Source organism: Accipiter gentilis, chromosome 10 (genome assembly GCF_929443795.1).
Source record: "Accipiter gentilis chromosome 10, bAccGen1.1, whole genome shotgun sequence".
In the NCBI taxonomy this organism is placed as follows: domain Eukaryota; kingdom Metazoa; phylum Chordata; class Aves; order Accipitriformes; family Accipitridae; genus Astur; species Astur gentilis.
The window spans coordinates 15,101,383-15,118,296 of record NC_064889.1 but is presented as its reverse complement, the minus strand read 5'-3'; the positions used below and the strand labels follow the sequence as shown (position 1 = coordinate 15,118,296).

Below are 16,914 nucleotides of genomic sequence, written 5' to 3'. Positions count from 1 at the left end.
GACAAAAAAAAAAAAAAGGTCAGTTTTTTCTGACTTCCAAATAGCAGTAGGTGCTGAAGCAGTGAAAAACGAACCCACAGCTGCTGCTTTCTTCTCGCATGAAAACTGTTGCACACATATTTACTGTGCTGATTAAACAGATCTGCTACTCTACAGTAAAGCAGGAAATTAAAGCAACATATTTGCAATTTTGTTACCAAATTAAAATTCATAAATATTTCAGAAAATAAGAGCATTTACATATACCGTACCGTTAGTGAGAGAGTGCAGTTGCTGTATGGCTGCTACTTGCTATCAAAAAACAGAGTACCATGGTGTAAGTACTGCTTACTTCACAGCAGTATCCTAAGATAACAGCACATTGAATCCACTTCTTCTGTCAGGATATATTTTTATTAAGGGTCAGTATAAACTCCAAAAGAAACTTTGAATCATTTTTGTCACTATCTACCCAAAATAGAAAGTCTCTAAACTGACTGTAGCTGAATTTTTAAATAGCCAGGTTCCAGGCACAATGCAAATATCTGCCATTTATAAGGCTATCTCAGGTAATTTAAATTCATGAGCATAGCTATAAACATGTATTGATGGTCTCAGTGGAGAAATGCAGCTCTGTATTACAGGGCTAGATCCCAGACAATATTATATACAATATTTTGGCTCACTCTTTCATGCCAACAGTCCATTGTAAATGTAGATGTATGGAAAACATTTAGCATCTAAAAATTCTCTATATTTAAGCTTCCAGCTAAAAAGTAAACTTTTCAGTAATTACTACAGTAGTGTTTATTTCAAACTCGATACTAATTTTCCCAGTCAGCATTATCGAGCCCATTCATAAATGCACACTTTATAACATAATGATAAATGGAGTATCCATGTAGTTATTTGAGAGTGAGCTGTATCAGACAAGCAAAATGTTAGACTTTTCCGGACAATGGAGGTAGGAATGAGAGGCTCCAGATTATGCTAAGTTTTCTGGTCTGCCCCTATAACCACGGATTTGGTTCTACTTTTATCTGACAAAATAGATTTTCAGTTAGTTTTTCACTCCTTAAACCTTGTTGTGATAGCATTATCTACTGCGTAGTAACAACCTAAATAATGTATGTTTCAATCCAGCATTTTAGCTGTCTTCAGATGCGGTGAAAACTCTACACAGTTGAGCCAGAAATACCTATTAATGCAAGCATAATTGGGAGTATGATTTCTCATGCAAAAATAAGAATCTGCAGCTCCTACAGAAAATCAACAGGATTCTTTTACTTTACAAGACATTTTGGACTATGAGAACAACACACACAAGCACACTGTTCTTTCATTTTGAAAGGGACAGTCTTCTACAATGTGCAAAATGAGACACACTGGTGCAGTCGGTAAGTCTGTTACTTTGAATCTGTTAGCTGTCCCATTCTCCATTATTCTGATCATTGTTCTCCTCTTCTTCGGAATCAGCAGACACTTTCTTAATTCTCTGGATGACTGCCTTAATGCTTCTCTCTAGCTCATTAGTGGATCCTTTACTGACATCTTTCTCAGTATCTCGATTCACTTTTCTTAGTTTAACTCCTTGCCTTATGGCAGAGAGGAGGTTGTCTTTTACAGAGGCATACGGATTTGGCTGTTCCACTTTGCGAAGATGAACTTCACCACGTTTTAGTGAAGCCAAAACCTCATCCATGGAACCTGCAACAGATAAATCTATTGTTACCAGAAGAAAGAACAAGACAATCACACTTAGAGGTATAAACCCCCACCCAAGTGTTCAGGGTTCTTCCTCTCATCTTTGCTAGAGACAGAAAAAAGAACGGTCTGTTCTGCCACAGACTCTTTCAAGCTTCTGCAACAGCAGGCTCTGGAACTGCTTTTAGAAAGCAGTTAAAGCTATTATATCTTGAATTGAGAATCCAGTGCCTGTTCCAACATTATACAAGGTTGTGCTCCAAGGAAGAAATTATACACAAAGGAGGATGCTTCTTTTTCATTACAAGTTTATGGACTTTCAAAAAAAACTTCACTGAACCAAAAAATCTCTTGTATTCTGTATTAGAAACAATCTACCATTCCTCCTAGCTTGCTCAAATGCCTGCTGAGACTGTCAATTACATTTTTGCTCAGCCAAGAGAAAAATGAAAGGATTTGAGTAGAAGGGATTGAAACTGCACCACTGAAGTCAGTAGGAGCCAGATCAGGCCCTAAGCAGGCAGGCAGGCAGCTCTTTTCTCTACAGACTTAAAAAATAATTCCCGTTTTACAACATGATTTAAATCTCAGGCGTGTATTTCTGAACTTCAGACCATAAAGGACACCATACTGAGAGAGCTTCCAGTAGTTCTCTTGAGACACACTGTAATTTGCCTTTTACTCCTTCTGTTGGATTCTTTGTTGCTAGCTTCAGACTGTAGGACAGGGAGGCAGTTTCCCTGGACAGCAGTCGACTCCTACAGCCATAGGTCCAGACCATCTGTGCCTCACAGCTGGAAGTATTTTTGCCATGCGCAGTGCACATAAGGTTATGTGATTAACATCAAGCACTAGAAATGTAACATTTTGCTAAATCCTGTGGTACCTTCAGAGACTGAGATGTCAGAAAAGGATAAAACAAAGATCCACCAAGTCGTCTTACAAAGCCTTCAAGTAAGAAAGTCTTAAGTCTATTAATCAAATGGGCTGCCTGATAAAAGACTAGAATCATAGAACCATTTAGGTTGGAAAAGACGTTTTAAGATCATCGAGTCCAACTGTCGACCATGCCCACACTAAACGATGTCCTGAAGTGCCTTGTCTACGCACTTTTTGAATACCTCCAGCAATGGTGACTCAACCACTTCCCTGGGCAGCCTGTTCCAATGCCTGAAAACCCTTTCAGTAAAGAAATTTTTCCTAATGTCCAATCTAAACCTCCCCTGCCGCAACTTCAGGCCGTTTCCTCTCGTCCTATCTCCAGCCACCTGACAGACGACACCAGCACCCGCCTTGCTACAACCTCCTTTCAGGTAGTTGTAGAGAGCGATAAGGTCTCCCCTCAGCCTCCTTTTCTCCAGACTAAATATTCCTCTCATCCTATCTCCAGCCACCTGACAGACAACACCAGCACCCGCCTCGCTACAACCCCCTTTCAGGTAGTTGTAGAGAGTGATAAGGTCTCCCCTCAGCCTCCTTTTCCCCAGACTAAACAACCCCAGTTCCCTCAGCCACTCCGCTCTAGTCAGACTAACAAATTATAAGAAGAGTTCCCCTTGGAAAGTATGTTGACACATTCAGAATATGAACCTCTCCTGGCTTTTCACAGGAGAAACCAAAACCAACCTGTTTACGTAGCTGTTTCAGTAAGTTCCTGTGGCAGTATCTTATCAATTACTATTACAGCAATTAACATGTTGGTTTTCTTCATGAAATAGGTGTAAACAACAAACTGGTTCTCTCCAATAAACAAAAAAGGATTTTACTTATCCAAAAATAATGAAAGGACATCAATGTTAGGCTGTGAATGGTAGTAACTATTAGCTACTAGCAAGGCTGTTCCAGTAGCTATCAGACTACTTGGTGTACAACTCCTGTTGCTAATCAAAGCTACTTAAGAGTATCTATGGTAGAGTCATCCCACGGACCTCCTAGACTGAAGTCCGCACGCTGATCCACTGGAAGCACAGTAGTTCGCCATGGTAACTCAACTGCGTCTCAGCCCATCAGCTGCTTGTACTTCCCCACACCTTGGAAGAACTGAAAATGCTGAACTTTCCTTGGTATTTCTGCCTGTGGTTTGCCTCTTAACTGAGAGGATACAAAGGCTGCTTAGATGTATTGTGAACAGTCTGAAAAGGAAAAGGAATGTAGCACATTTAGAGACATGCTTCATTCTAGCATCAGCTCCACTATGAAAAATGACAATAAAAAATTGCTGCCTTCCAACTTAGATCAATCTCCCTGACATAGTCAAAGTATCTGCTTGCTTTAGAGACAAAAATAAGCCTGTTAGCAGGATGTAACCAGTGAAGCCTTGGCAGGCTGCTGAGCTCTATTCTCATTCAAACTACTGTTTCAATTGCAGAGTTCAGCCTTCAATTACACCTGCATGATCTTGCTAACAAAGCAGAGGTGTAACAGAGCAGAATTTTTGCCCTAGGAATGTTAGTATGCCAAAGCTATCCATCTGCCTTTCAAATCCTGGTTGAATTCTGCATGAATTCTCTTAAGAAACCTTTATTTAGTAACCAAGCAAATTGTAAGTGGACACAGGCTGTGCATACCTTAGAAACACAAGCAGCCCAACTACTAGCTCCGTAGTACATAAATCACAAACACTGAAGTGTAGCCTTAGTACAACCACAAATCTACCCACAGTGGTCTTCTGACTGGACAGGTGATTAATTCTCAACCAAAATACCACATTCAGTTCAAAAGTTACAAAACTGTGGCAAGAACAAACCTGGTAATAAAAGTTGCTTCTCACCAAACAACATGAATAAACTCCCTCTCCTTGGAATTTCTTCTGACACATTCCTACCTATTACAGCAGTGGGATTTTTAGAGTCATGAGAAATGCAGGTCCTGAATTAAGATCTCCGCAGACCTAGTAGTGCTGTGATTAAGCACGGCTTAAACTAACTTGTAAGGCCGTACTTAATAAATGTAGGATTCCAGCAGAGATTCAAGTTCAAATGTCCTAAAAGATTGACCTGGCCCAACTGACAGCACTTCACCAAAATTGCCAACTCACACACTCTGAGCATCAGGACCCTGTGAAGTGTATCAAATGGGATACAACAAAACACTGTTACTCATTTAACATCCTGAGTTATGGTCAGTGTTATTGTATGTGGTTTCTTACTTGAAAGCTTACTAAGCTTTCCAAGAGCTTCATTCTCTTGAGCAAGGCTGCACACTATTCCTGTCTGGAACCAGAGGGAGGGAGAACAGAAAAACACAGGAAACAAAAACCCACCAGTTGATGTCAGCCTTCTTACCTATGTAATTATTTATAACCTTCCTGGATGAGTCATCCTGTTTGTGCAGTGCAGAGCTTTCTGTGGGGCTATCGGAGCTAAGGGGAAGTGGCTTATCCTCTGCTGCCAATGTTGTCTTTAACTGAAGAGGTAAGGGAGGAGGTGGGGGAGGAGGAGGTGGGGGAGGAGGAGGTGGGGGAGGAGAGGGTAAAGGAGGAGGGGGTGGAGGAGGTGGTGGTGGTGAGGGTGGAGAGACCATCAGTGCCTCGCTATGCTTTTGTTGCTCTGTGTCACCATCAGTAACAAAAACCTGGACAGGGATATCTGCTGGGGTATTCTGATGTGAAGTTTTTAATTCTTTGGCTTCTACTAGCAGTATGCTCTTTGGCTGCTCTGGAGCTGCCCTTGCTCTCGACGAAGGTAGCGGGGACAGTACTGCAACCTGCTGAGTGATGTTTCGTGGCATCTTGGGACTGAGATGCTGGGGATGAGATGTTTTCACAACAACATGAGCTGGACACTTCTGAAAAACAAATCATAAGGCAGGAGGTCACCTCTCCATTGGACTGGCCAAAATATCAACCCCAGAGACAAAAAGCCACAGAGTACAGACCTGTCCCATTCACCCATTCAAGCAGAAAATTCAACCCTGAACAGATTTAGATGAATATGAAGGTATTTCTTTCAAAGCCATTTCCTCACTTGTATTCTTTGCAACAGGTCCTGCACCTGGAAACTATATCCTTAGTGGATTTAATCCTCTTGACTCATTACACACAATCCTATTTTAGGCTATCCGAATGGTTGTCTCTGATTTGGACCATGGTCACATTTGAGCTACGGCTACTTTCTGACATTGTGTTTTGACACCATTTAGAACTACTGTAGTTCACAGTACTTGCCTCCCTGAATGTTTTCAGCCTCTCCAGTGTTTTCTGACGTTCCTGGCTTATCCAAGCTTTTTTCTTTTTTTCCTCCTCTTTTTGCTTGTCTCTTTTCTGCATTAAAACACAAGTAAGTAAAGCCTCAGTATGTGAAAACAAGCAGCTGCCAGATCCTCCAAGGCTGCTATTCAGTACTCACTATCTGTATGCTGTGATGCTGCTGGAAGCGTTTTTTGCTCTCTTCTGCTTGTTGCAGTCTCTGCCGATGGCTTGCTTCACATTGATCCTGGTAGAACAGCAAAATTCATGCAATGGTTAGTTCACATTTACTGTGCACCATCTGTGCCATTAACTCGTGTACACAAGCCACTAAACAGTGACTAAGGCTGAGTCAAAGAAGGATGACTAAGCTCAACTAGTGGCAGATGTGAGACCCTGAAGGTGAAGTCTGTGGGACTCCTTCATGGATCTTTTGTTCTCCTAATTAGTGATAGGGTTATTCATGCTGCAGAGGAAATACACCCAGATCTGAACCAATCCCTCTGTCTTACACTTAGGTTAAAAAAAGAAGAGAAGAAAGGAGGAAAAAAAAAAAAAAAAAGGCAGAAACAAGCTCTGAAGAAATGTCACCCAGGGACCAACTGGAGAAGGGTTGCAAAGGCATGAGGAAGAGGGCAAGAGGGAAGCTAGCAGGGCATAACAAAAATATAAGGCTACTTTCCCTCTGTCCCTTATTTGCCATAGCTCCCAAGTACAAAAGCCAGGGAAGCAAAGGTATGGAAAGCACAATGAATGTCTAACGGGGTACCTTCTGTTAGTAACAAAGTGCCACAGAAAAGCTGCAGGCTTCAATATTTTCTCTGGGAGTCGCTATTTATCACTGTACAGAGGGGGATTATCCACATGGCTGGGTAAGCATTTGCAAATCATCTAGCATTTGGCTTTAGTGTTACATAACCAACAGACAGCAATTAAGTGAATGAAAACAGAAGCAAAGGAAGTGTCTGCCGAGGAAGCAGTTGAAAGCAAGAGACAATGATGGCTCACAAAACATTTCCAATGTCATTCCCATTTTGTCCAGGCTAATGAGGGGTAAAAGGCCAGACAGGCTGGAGCTTAAACTCTGCTCTCTGCCCCATCAGGATTGTGCAGGTGTAAGGTAAGCTCAGCTCACTGGGAAGGTTCATGAGAGTCAACTGTGATCTCACTTGTGTCTTCCTAGTGTTCTACTCTGCATCAGAAACAAAGGAAAAAACTGCCCTTTGCACAGAACTGAGAGGCTGGAGAGAGAATTGCAGCAGTTAAATTTTCCCCTCCCATTCAAAGGTAAAGTACCACTGTGTGGGTTGTCCTGTCGCTGCAGCTTCCTTCTTTGCAGGCCAGGTTTCCTCCTGTACTGCAGCTGCTTTGTAAAAGGCTGCCAGGGCAAAGCTCCAGCTGGCCACAGTAGTGCTCTGGTAAGGTTTAGCTGGTAGGGGAACAACTCCTGGGTCACCTATGTAAGTTTGTGATCTCTTAATAAGCTAGACAGGCACTTGCACCACAAAGTGGAGTGTAAAGCTGGCTCAAAATCACATCTGCCCCTCTGGAGGCCTTGACACTGAGTCATCTTGTATCATCTTGTACGCTCCACCCAAAGCTTCCAGTTGTTTCCTGTCCATCCCTCGTGAGTCAAGACATCAGCTAAATAAAATGCACCTCTCCAGGACTGCATTTACTTTTTTGTTCCTGAGGTAGGCTCTTCTCGCACAGACAGTTCCACGCTTTGTCTCCAACTGCTTAGTCTTCTGCCTCAGCATCGTCATTTCTGACAAGTTAGCGTAATCTTGTCCCATTGTCTGTTCAATGACCTTGAGCTCCTCAGGATTTTCACATGTATCATAGTAAACAACTTCATCCTGTTTCTCTAAAAAGGCATTTGGCATTTTTTTAAAAACCCAAAAATTGCCACAGTTATTTAAACATTTAAAGAACTAATGACATTTTAAAAGCCATTGAAGGCAGTGAGTTAGTTATTAGAAGTGTAGTGCTCCAGAGCCAAGCCTGGTCCTTCAAAGTCCTAGGCAAACATGTCATGTTACTCACAGGGGTGCTTTGCAGGATCAAATTTATGCTGTTAGCATTTGTTGTTATTTAGCTTCCTCTTTCAAATGTCTTTCTGTGCTTTAACTCCTACCTTCACCAAGTGGAGTTTTCCTGGAAAACTGAAGACTGTTCCGATCCACACTGGGTGACTTATTTTACTATTTACCAGGTTTTAATTACGCAACAAGCAGGAACAATGTTTACTTCACAATGTACAAGGTAATAGAGAATTCATAAGCACAAATAAACATAAACAAGACTGGTATCTAATTTGGTCATAAATATGTTACAAAGAGACACTTAAACTGGAATACAGCAGTAATCAAGTACCATCTAGCTATAATCACCTCTTTTTGTCATTACAGGATGTATTTTGTAATTTCTACATGTTAAATTACAACAGATTTGTGATGAATTTCAGAACCCATTTCAGCAGGTCATGATATCCACAGTTTCTATGCATAGATCTTGTAACTACAAGAGCAGTTAAGTATTTTCAATATAAGTTATTCCATATGCTAAACCAGTGCATGCACATATCACAGCTCCCACGAAAATGAGCTACCACTGTGGCTTTTTCTAAACTTGTGTTATCAAATTAGTGTCTAATTAATCAGAAGACAAAACATCAGATGGTGCCACATCATCAGTGTTTTCCAATGATGCTTTCTACTATTGAGACCTGAGCAGTGATAATCATCCTTTTTTTTTTTTAAGTGAAAACAAAGAAGGCTATATCACTCCTGTGTTTTGACTATGTGCTTAAATATTTTTTTATTCTTACCTTTAATCTGTCTCCTTAAAGTGTCCAACTGTACAATAAGCAGCATCTCTTCATGTTTCAGTACTTCAAGCTGTACATTATATAATTCCAGCTGCGTTTCGTAATACTGTATTTCCAGCTCCTCCACTACAGTTAAGTTCTCTTCTTGTTCACTGAGATTCTCCATCTGTATAGCCCCAAATAGAAAATAAAAAGCATTAATAACAAAATATGCACACATGAAACATGCATGGATGCACAAATACCTGTACAGAGCTTGGCCTAACTGGCAGCTGCTTAGGTGCTTTGGTATGGAAACAACAGAACATTAGAAATGACTTGGAGCAGAAACTCAGAGAAGCAGAAAGCCTTATTAACCTAAAGTGTAATTTTACCATAAGTCTACCAGGAAACACTTCATTATAATCCGCACAAATAATGCTGCTCCTGAAAACAATTATATATGGTGCAATACACTACTCTTGGAAAATAAATATCAGGTACGCCCAGCAGCAGTTAGATGGCATCAAATCGAGAAGATCAGAAGATTAAAATTAAGTAAGTATCTTTATTTTGCAGCGTCCTCTGAAAATAATATCTGGTCTTTATCTCCCTAAAACTAACAATTTCAAACACTGATATCACAAATGCTAACACGATACTTGAACTGTAAAAGCATGTACCTTAACCTTTGCTAAGTGTCCTCATATGTGCAGGAGCAATTTTAAAAAAATGGAGACATGCATTTTTCCACAGCTTAAAACAATGTTGAAAACCCAAGCTGTTTCATAGACAAAGACTTTGAAAGTCTACTCCCATGACCACTTCGGTAGGTTTTGATCAGACCTTCACAAAACAGTGACAGAAAAGGAGGCTTTGCAAGGTCTTACATTCTTCTGAAAGCCAGCTCTCTTCTGTTTCAGGCACAACTCTCTTGCCCTCAGATGCTGAAGGGTTTCTTTAGCTAACATGCATTTCAGGTTGTCTAGTCGTGGCAAAGCTGATGCCCAGGTGGTTTTACCAAATCTTTCCTGATCTTGTTCCATCTGTTTGTGCATTGCTGCAGATTAAAACATTGCAATAACATATGAGAAATGCAGTGTACTAATAGCCCTTGTGTGTTTCTACTATAGCTGCAGTACTAAAAATGCTGATACTATTAAACAATTTCTGAAGCTTCTTTAGAAATTACAAGACTAAAAGGTTGAATTTATGATTTTATCTATGTAAGCAAAATACTTCAGCGTACCATAGAAACATGCCTTAACAGTTACACAGCAATCTACTCAGTTAACATGCTGAAATCCTTGAGGCTTGCATATTAAGCATTAAAAGCGTGCATGGTTTTTGTTCAGAGGTTTGCAGCTGTCTCAGGCCTTGATAACGCCTGTGTGCAATCCAAATGCACGTTGTAAACCGAACTGGTGAAAAGATATAAATCTTAGTGAATAAAATGCTTTTCTTAAGCTGGACACTCATCCTAACCTCAGGGTCTGCAGAGAGAGACCAGCAAAGGTGATAAGAAGAGCTCTCAGTCCCCTAAGTCAAGTATTTACACAACCTTTTGTGTAAATCATTCTGATTACCTGCCAGAGCCTTTACAGTTTCCTTGAAGTAGTTCACAGTGATATCCTGAATGGAGCATACAGCATTCTCAGCTCGCTTAGTCCATTCTTCGGCATCTTTCTGCAAAGCTGCTACTCTTTTAGGCCCCAAATTATCATACTGCAAAGATTTCTGCAAGGAGACAAAATTTTCAGTTACCAACTGGTTACCACAGTGGTGCAGCCTAATTATACTATGCTTAGAGATGTTCCAAGCAAGGCAGAGCACAGTGGCAAACATGATCTTCCCCTCACCTCTCACAAAGTGAATTACTACTCATGCCTATGTATTGCCTTGCTCCTCATTCTCTAGACTAACTCAGAACCTTTGTTCCCCAATCATGACTTCATGCTTAACTTCAGATTAATTTATTTCTTAAAATATTTTTAAACTATCATCTTAAAAATAACATCCAACACAAGTGTTTTTAGTTGTTACTAAAAGTAACTCAAAACCACTCTTCCACATGCAATGTTCTCTTCTATTTTTCCCCACGCGTTGACAGCACGTTGCACTGTCAGGTTCTCCAGTTTGGCAGTTCTTTCACACAAGAACAGTGATACAGAAAAGAAATGTAAGAGAGTATTTTCAAGTCCACAAAGTGTACATGGGTACAAGACTAGTATTCCAATGTTTTTTTTAAAGAATTAGATTGCAAATGAGCCTAAATATCCCTTAAGAGTGGTTTTTTTATACAGAAACAAACTTTGTTTCATCCATTCTACTTTTCACTTTAATTTTCAGTACAGCATACTGGATATTTTATCTTCAGAGATTTAGACCTTCAGTATCCAAGCACCTCAGTCTAAATTTAAAACTGTTCTGCTCTTTTCGAGAACATTAACAGCTCACTTTAATTTTAACATACTATTTAAGGCAAAATCAAAATAGTAAATGGTTGTCTTTTCCAGGGCATCATAACTTTCAGCATGTGCTTCCAGTTTAAGATGCACATAAAATCAAATGACTGCAGTGACAACTGACATGTTTTAATCTGTACTTCTAGTAGGTTGTAGCACCAACAGAAAACTGCTTTGTGTCGTAAGGTCTCCTCTGCCTTCTGTTCCACCACCACAACTGACTTAATCTGGTGCATCAATATTGCTGGGGGATGGCATTCTCAACGTCACAAACTAATCCCACAGAAGGTGTATTGTGGTTTAACCCCAGGACAAGGTGGCACAACAAAGGCTACTTGGATCTCTGTAAATTCAGCCTACCAGAGACCAGAGAGTAAACCCCAGATAGGTGGAGCCTGGGGATGTTTTAATTCCTCGTAACAGAGGGAAGTGTGACACTGGTGGGAAGAAAGCTGCAGTTCTGTTCAAGCCAATACCATGGACTCCGAGATCCTCTGAGAGTGGTTCTACCCTAACTCTGAATTTCTCAGTCACGTCTGGTGGCTTGGCAGGGGAAAAAAAAGTAGGTACAGATAGAAGTAGGGAATATTAAGTGATTTGAGTCTAAACTGCTCCAAAAGCAGCTGATGCCCTACTACATAACTTGGCCTTTCACTTTGTAAAGACAGACCTACCAGGATTTCCAGTTTGTACAGTGTTGCCAGCTCTCGCATATCTCTAAAGGGCTGCAGTAAATACTGGTAGAATTGTGTTGCCATGGTGACCAAATCCTGATAAGCTTCGTCTTCTTCTTCATAAACCTTCATCAAAGCCACCATTGTGTCAGCATTTTTATGCTGCTGAAGAACCTAGTGGGAGAAAAGGTAAATCAGACTTAGCTGCTTTGCATTTGTGTGTGCTGACTGCTGACAAGCTTTGGTGGAAAGGACCTGCCATTTGTCATTCGATGAACAGGCAAGACTTCCCACTACACAGGAGGTGTACGTCAGGCATTCATCAGCCACCCCTAGCTGGAAACGTCTTTAACACCACACTGTTAAAAGCACTAATTGCTGCATATTGCATTGGGAGACTGCAAGGAGTATCATGCCTAGGGCTTTCACCACAGAAATTCTAATGGCTGTGTGCAGATGACTTGGTTGCTGCTTTTTATAAACACAAATGGGAAGCTGGGGAAGTCTGTGTACTGTAAGGGCAAGTAAAGTATCCTTAAACTAGCTTTTGTGTTGCTTCCACAATTACTAAATGCCTGCTAATATGAAATGAGTTTCTGGATCCAGAATTTCTGACTTCGGGCATAGAAAAATCAGATTACCATTTAAGAATTCAGAAACAGATTTCTACTCCTGATATACGTTGCAGTTAAATTTCTTTAACATTTTTATAATTTATAATAGTTTATTCTAATCTCAGTTCCAGTGATATTACACTTTGTAACGGGTAATTCTTCCATGGAACAACCACCTTTCTGACACATTAGTCTTTATTTAAGGTCTTCATTTGCTTCTATGACAAAATACAAAGTTGGAAACTTCCCCTCAACTGCATTTGTTTACTGGCATCAATCAAAGCTTCAAAGATTTTTCTTTGACAGCAGCTAGCAGAGACCATGGTGTGCTCTATGTGCCAGGATAGAGTGAGCCAGCTGAGAGAACACAGCTAAGTTCCACTGAGAAATACAGACCTTCCTGGAAGGATAGTGTTTGCTCTACAGCTCTCTAAGGAGGGATGGGAATAGTGGGTATTTGGTGCTACAATGAGAAAAAGCATTAGAAATACAAGCTTGATTGTGTTGCAACTGAAAAGCACTGAAATTAAACCATCACCTTTGCTCTTGCCAGCTGAGTCTGGGTAAGACAGCAGGAGCAAAGTTCCCAGCTGTGGAGACATTTCCCCAGGGAAAAAACTGTGGAAGTCAGCTCAAGAGCATTTCCCACCCATCCTCCCTCCAGGCCTGGCACAGGCAGAACAGAGGAACAAGAGGATCTGAACTGCAACATTTCTGATAATCCCAGAAGTCCTGCAGCCCCTTAGGCTTCCCCAGGAGCTCATGGTAGCTCACAGTCCTAGGGCCCACCTGCAGCAATTTAACAGTCTGCTTTCCCCCCCACCCCCCACTATTGAAGCCAAATAGAAACACAATCGTTCACTTTCTGGTTCCCGTATTCAAAGCAAGTAGTGAGGGTCATGCTGCTCCTGAAGGATGTTTATAGTGAGCAGAGGGCAAGTACTAGTGAAATTTTAAAGTCAACTCATGAGACAATTACTCACTACAAGGGTTTGTTGGTTTTTTTTTTTTTTAAGGGGGGAGGGACACAGGGGATTGGGGAATGACAACATTTTGTCTGTTTTAAAGTAAAATACTTGCTTTTAGACAATCTGATATTCTTTTCATAGAATTCTGGTTTGCCATTAGCCCAACTGACTCCTCTGGTTGTTTTAACAGTATTGCTGTTTGGTTTTAACTTTGTCTTTGAACACACATGCAAAAAAAGTATTCACACAATACTACTCTTCTCCATCTTGTACTGGTTATCTTCTGCATTCTTCAAAATTAATTTCCTGGCCCAAAGGATGAAGTATTTGAGAAGGACATGGATGTCAAAAGGGAAGGATGCTCTACTTAAGGCTAGTTTAGTGCCAGAAGAGGTAAGTTTCATTTCTTGAATCTTGTGTAACTTGGTCTAGACTGCATATAATGAATTTATGTCCCTGTCAGGCCTGCAAATACAACACTCTATAGCATATTTAGCCTTACTTATCTAAAACAGAGCTGGAAATCACAGAATAACTGGCACCAAGTTACATTTGTGCTGCTTGCAAACGAGCACAGTGGCTAGAATGCATTTCTAACTGGGCCATGAACAGTTATAGTCAGTTACAGAAACCATAGCTTTTGTACACAACACTGCACATGAAGTTCATGTAAACTAAAGTTGTCTTTTTGAAAAACTGTGTCTTTCTGCAACAGTAATGTTACAGCTGTTAAATACTGAAACAGGAAACAGAAGGCTAAAGCCAACTGTCTTAACTTTCCTCCAAAGCATGATTGTTTTCATAAAATACCTTTCAGCTTGCTTTGCCAGGAAATAGACTGCAGATACTGCCAGAAAACTGTAACAGCAACACACTGGAGAGCTTGAAGTATCTGTATCTCTTGTTTTAACAGACTAATGCCCTGATTGCAACCATGTTACTAGATACCATCCTTTAAATTCATGCTTACTACAAGGGGGAAAACCAAAAAAAAAAATAAAAATCCAAGAACGCATATACAGCAAGAAGAAACTTACGGTACTAAAGGGAGAAAGGGCTAACTAACATCATCGTTGGCTCACACAATCATTAGGCCAGAATTTGACACTTAAAAACACAGCACAACTTCTCTGACTACAAAACACCCATTTGGCACAGGTCCTTGGCTAAGTTTGGTTTTGTTTTGTTTTTTTTTTAAAAAAAAAAAAGGTGAGAATCCCCCAGTTACAGGCATTACTGCAAACGAGCAGTCTGAGACCTTTACAGGGAGGTTAGAAAATTAGAGCATAATTGTACTCTCCCTTTCTGTTACCATTCTAGCCATTGCACAACACTGCAGGATATTTATAGCAATGTGTTTTTGTAGGAGCGCTTGCAGCTTCAGTAAGCGCCCCAATGTCGTGTACTGGCTGCCCACCCAGAGCTGGCTTATTCCCCACTTTATTAAATGACACTTAGAAAGACTGATGGCATCCAGAACTTGAGAAAACTAGTTGACTTGGGGGTTTCCAGACAACCAAAAAAGTGTTTGCGTAAGCACTCATCTGAACGCAGGACGATACTACGAGCAAGAGGATATTAGTGACTTGGTCACCCCTGCTCACGTTACCCAAACGTGAGCCTGACCCGAGTGACTGAAGCTCTTGTGGCTGAAGCTGCCAGCCTCATGCGTGCAACTCTAAAGCTGAGGCTCAGGCAGGTGCACCTGCGAGCCGAGCGGCAGCACAAGACAGCGAAGGCGGTCCTGCGCCGAGGGAAACCTTTTTCTGCCCGCAGGGAGAGCGGGGGGTGGCCCTGCAGCAGCCCCACGCCCCGCAGGCACAGCCGCGGGCCGCTGCGCTCCCTCAGGCGAGCGGGGCCCGGGCCAGGCCAGAGGCGCCCGCTGGCCCCCTCGGCCGGGCGGGCGCAGGCCGCCGGCCGCCGCTGGTCCCCTCGGCCGGGCTGGCGCAGGCCGCCGCTGGTCCCCTCAGGCCCCGCGGGGCGGCCCCTCCGGTCCCCCCCGCCCCCGCCCGGCCCCCGGGGCCCGTACCCGCCGCAGGGCCTCCTTGGCCCGGGCCAGGTGGCCGCGCAGGGCCCTCCCGCGCAGCTCGTGGAGGCTCTCGAAGTACTCGTCGTCGCGGTGGCGGTCGGCGGCGAAGAGGGCGTCCAGCACCACGCGGCCACCGCAGAGCTCCAGGGCCCAGCCCAGGTAGCGCTCCAGCTCCCGGCACAGCTCCTGCACCTCGGCCTCGCCCGGTGCCGCGCCGCCGGGGAACAGCACGGCCCAAAGCCCCCCGCCGCCGGAGGCGCCGGGCAGCGCGGGCGGCAGCGCGGGGAAGGCGGGCTCCAGGCGCGGACAGACGGCCGCCAGCTGCCGGTGGACGCCGCGCAGGGCCGGCGCCGAGAAGAGGCCGGCCCAGCTCTGCGGGGCCTGCGCCGCCGCCTCCGCCCGGCCGTGGCAGGTCACGGCGAACGCGCCGTCCACGCCGTTCCAGGCCACGAGGAAGCGGAGCCGCGGCGGCTGAGGCTCGGCGAAGGCGGTGTCGCGCACGGCCACCCACCCCTCCAGGCTGTCGGGCTGCGGCTCCATGATGATGATGGCGGCAGCCCCCGCGCCCGCGGAGCGAAACAGAAACCAGGAGCCTTAAAGGCGCCGCGCGCACCCGGCTACGGGGCGGGGCCCTCGCCGCGCGTCACCCGCAGCTCGCGGACCCATTGGCGGGCGTCGCCGGGGGGGGGGGGCAAGGCGGGGCCGACGTCGGGGGGCGGGGCGGGCGGCCCTCACACAGCTGGCACGAAAATAAGGTGTGACATGATGTGAGTGGGAAGTGAGGTCCGCGCAGCGCGCCCGTAGAGACTCCGAGTGTGGGGGGAAAAAAAAAAAAAAAAAAAAAAGATTATTTTTGTCAAATAAGCAGTCGCCTCTGTGAGGAGCGGTGGGCAGGGTGCACAAGACACACAGCCCTGCGGGAAGGAGGCGGGGCATTCCCTCAGGGTGTTCCCGCACGGCGGGAGCCCTCCGCCATTTTCCTGCAGCCCCTGGGTGTCCGCCGTTGACGGGTCTGGCTGCTGGCTGAGGGGAGGCTGCCGCGTGCCAGCGATTTTCCCCCTAGCCACCGTTGCCTTGAGCCGGGGAAAATTTCACAAGTCGTCCCCTTCTCTGAAACCCCACGGTCCTTCCCTGCGCTTTAAAATGGAGACGCGCCCTGCCCTGTGTCAGCCTCCAAGCCCAGGGGGTGGCAGGAGGCCCCAGGCCCCAGAGGCCATGGCCGCAAGCCACCTCGCAGACAAACGGTGCTTGTCCTCTCAGCCCTACGGTGGTCATACTTACTGTACCGCCTGAACACCGCCTCACGGGCCTCTGAGGGGAGCGGAGAGCAAAGGGGTTTTCGTATAGCACATCTCTTATTCGGGTCTCGTGCAAGGCTGAATTTAATTCACGGTAAACAGAATGTTACAGGCTTAGGAAGCAGAGCTGACGCTACTAGTTTTTCAATAAGTTAAGGCCTGTAAGGTAGTGTAACTTAACAGTATAA

General features: G+C 43.9%; 1 protein-coding gene across 3 annotated transcripts; it reads right to left on the bottom strand.

The window, feature by feature from the left end:
• Nucleotides 1–320: 320 nt before the first annotated feature.
• WHAMM (WASP homolog associated with actin, golgi membranes and microtubules) lies at nt 321–16,030 on the bottom strand. 3 transcript variants are annotated; one of them, XR_007507508.1, is made up of 11 exons: nt 15,429–16,030; nt 11,818–11,991; nt 10,265–10,415; nt 9,569–9,738; nt 8,700–8,865; nt 7,549–7,736; nt 6,030–6,116; nt 5,849–5,944; nt 4,968–5,469; nt 3,612–3,815; nt 1,575–1,686 (listed from the first exon to the last, which is right to left on the bottom strand). XR_007507508.1 is itself a non-coding variant. In XM_049812544.1 (10 exons), exons 1-10 carry the CDS (start codon nt 15,966–15,968, stop codon nt 1,400–1,402), a joined length of 2,361 nt encoding a protein of 786 aa, XP_049668501.1. In that variant the 5' UTR covers nt 15,969–16,029; the 3' UTR covers nt 321–1,399. The 3 variants fall into 3 exon arrangements, 1 of the variants encoding a protein (XP_049668501.1); XR_007507509.1 differs by having other exon boundaries at nt 1,601–1,686; nt 3,310–3,815; XM_049812544.1 differs by lacking the exon at nt 3,612–3,815 and having other exon boundaries at nt 321–1,686; nt 15,429–16,029.
• Between the last annotated feature and the right edge of the window lie 884 nt (nt 16,031–16,914).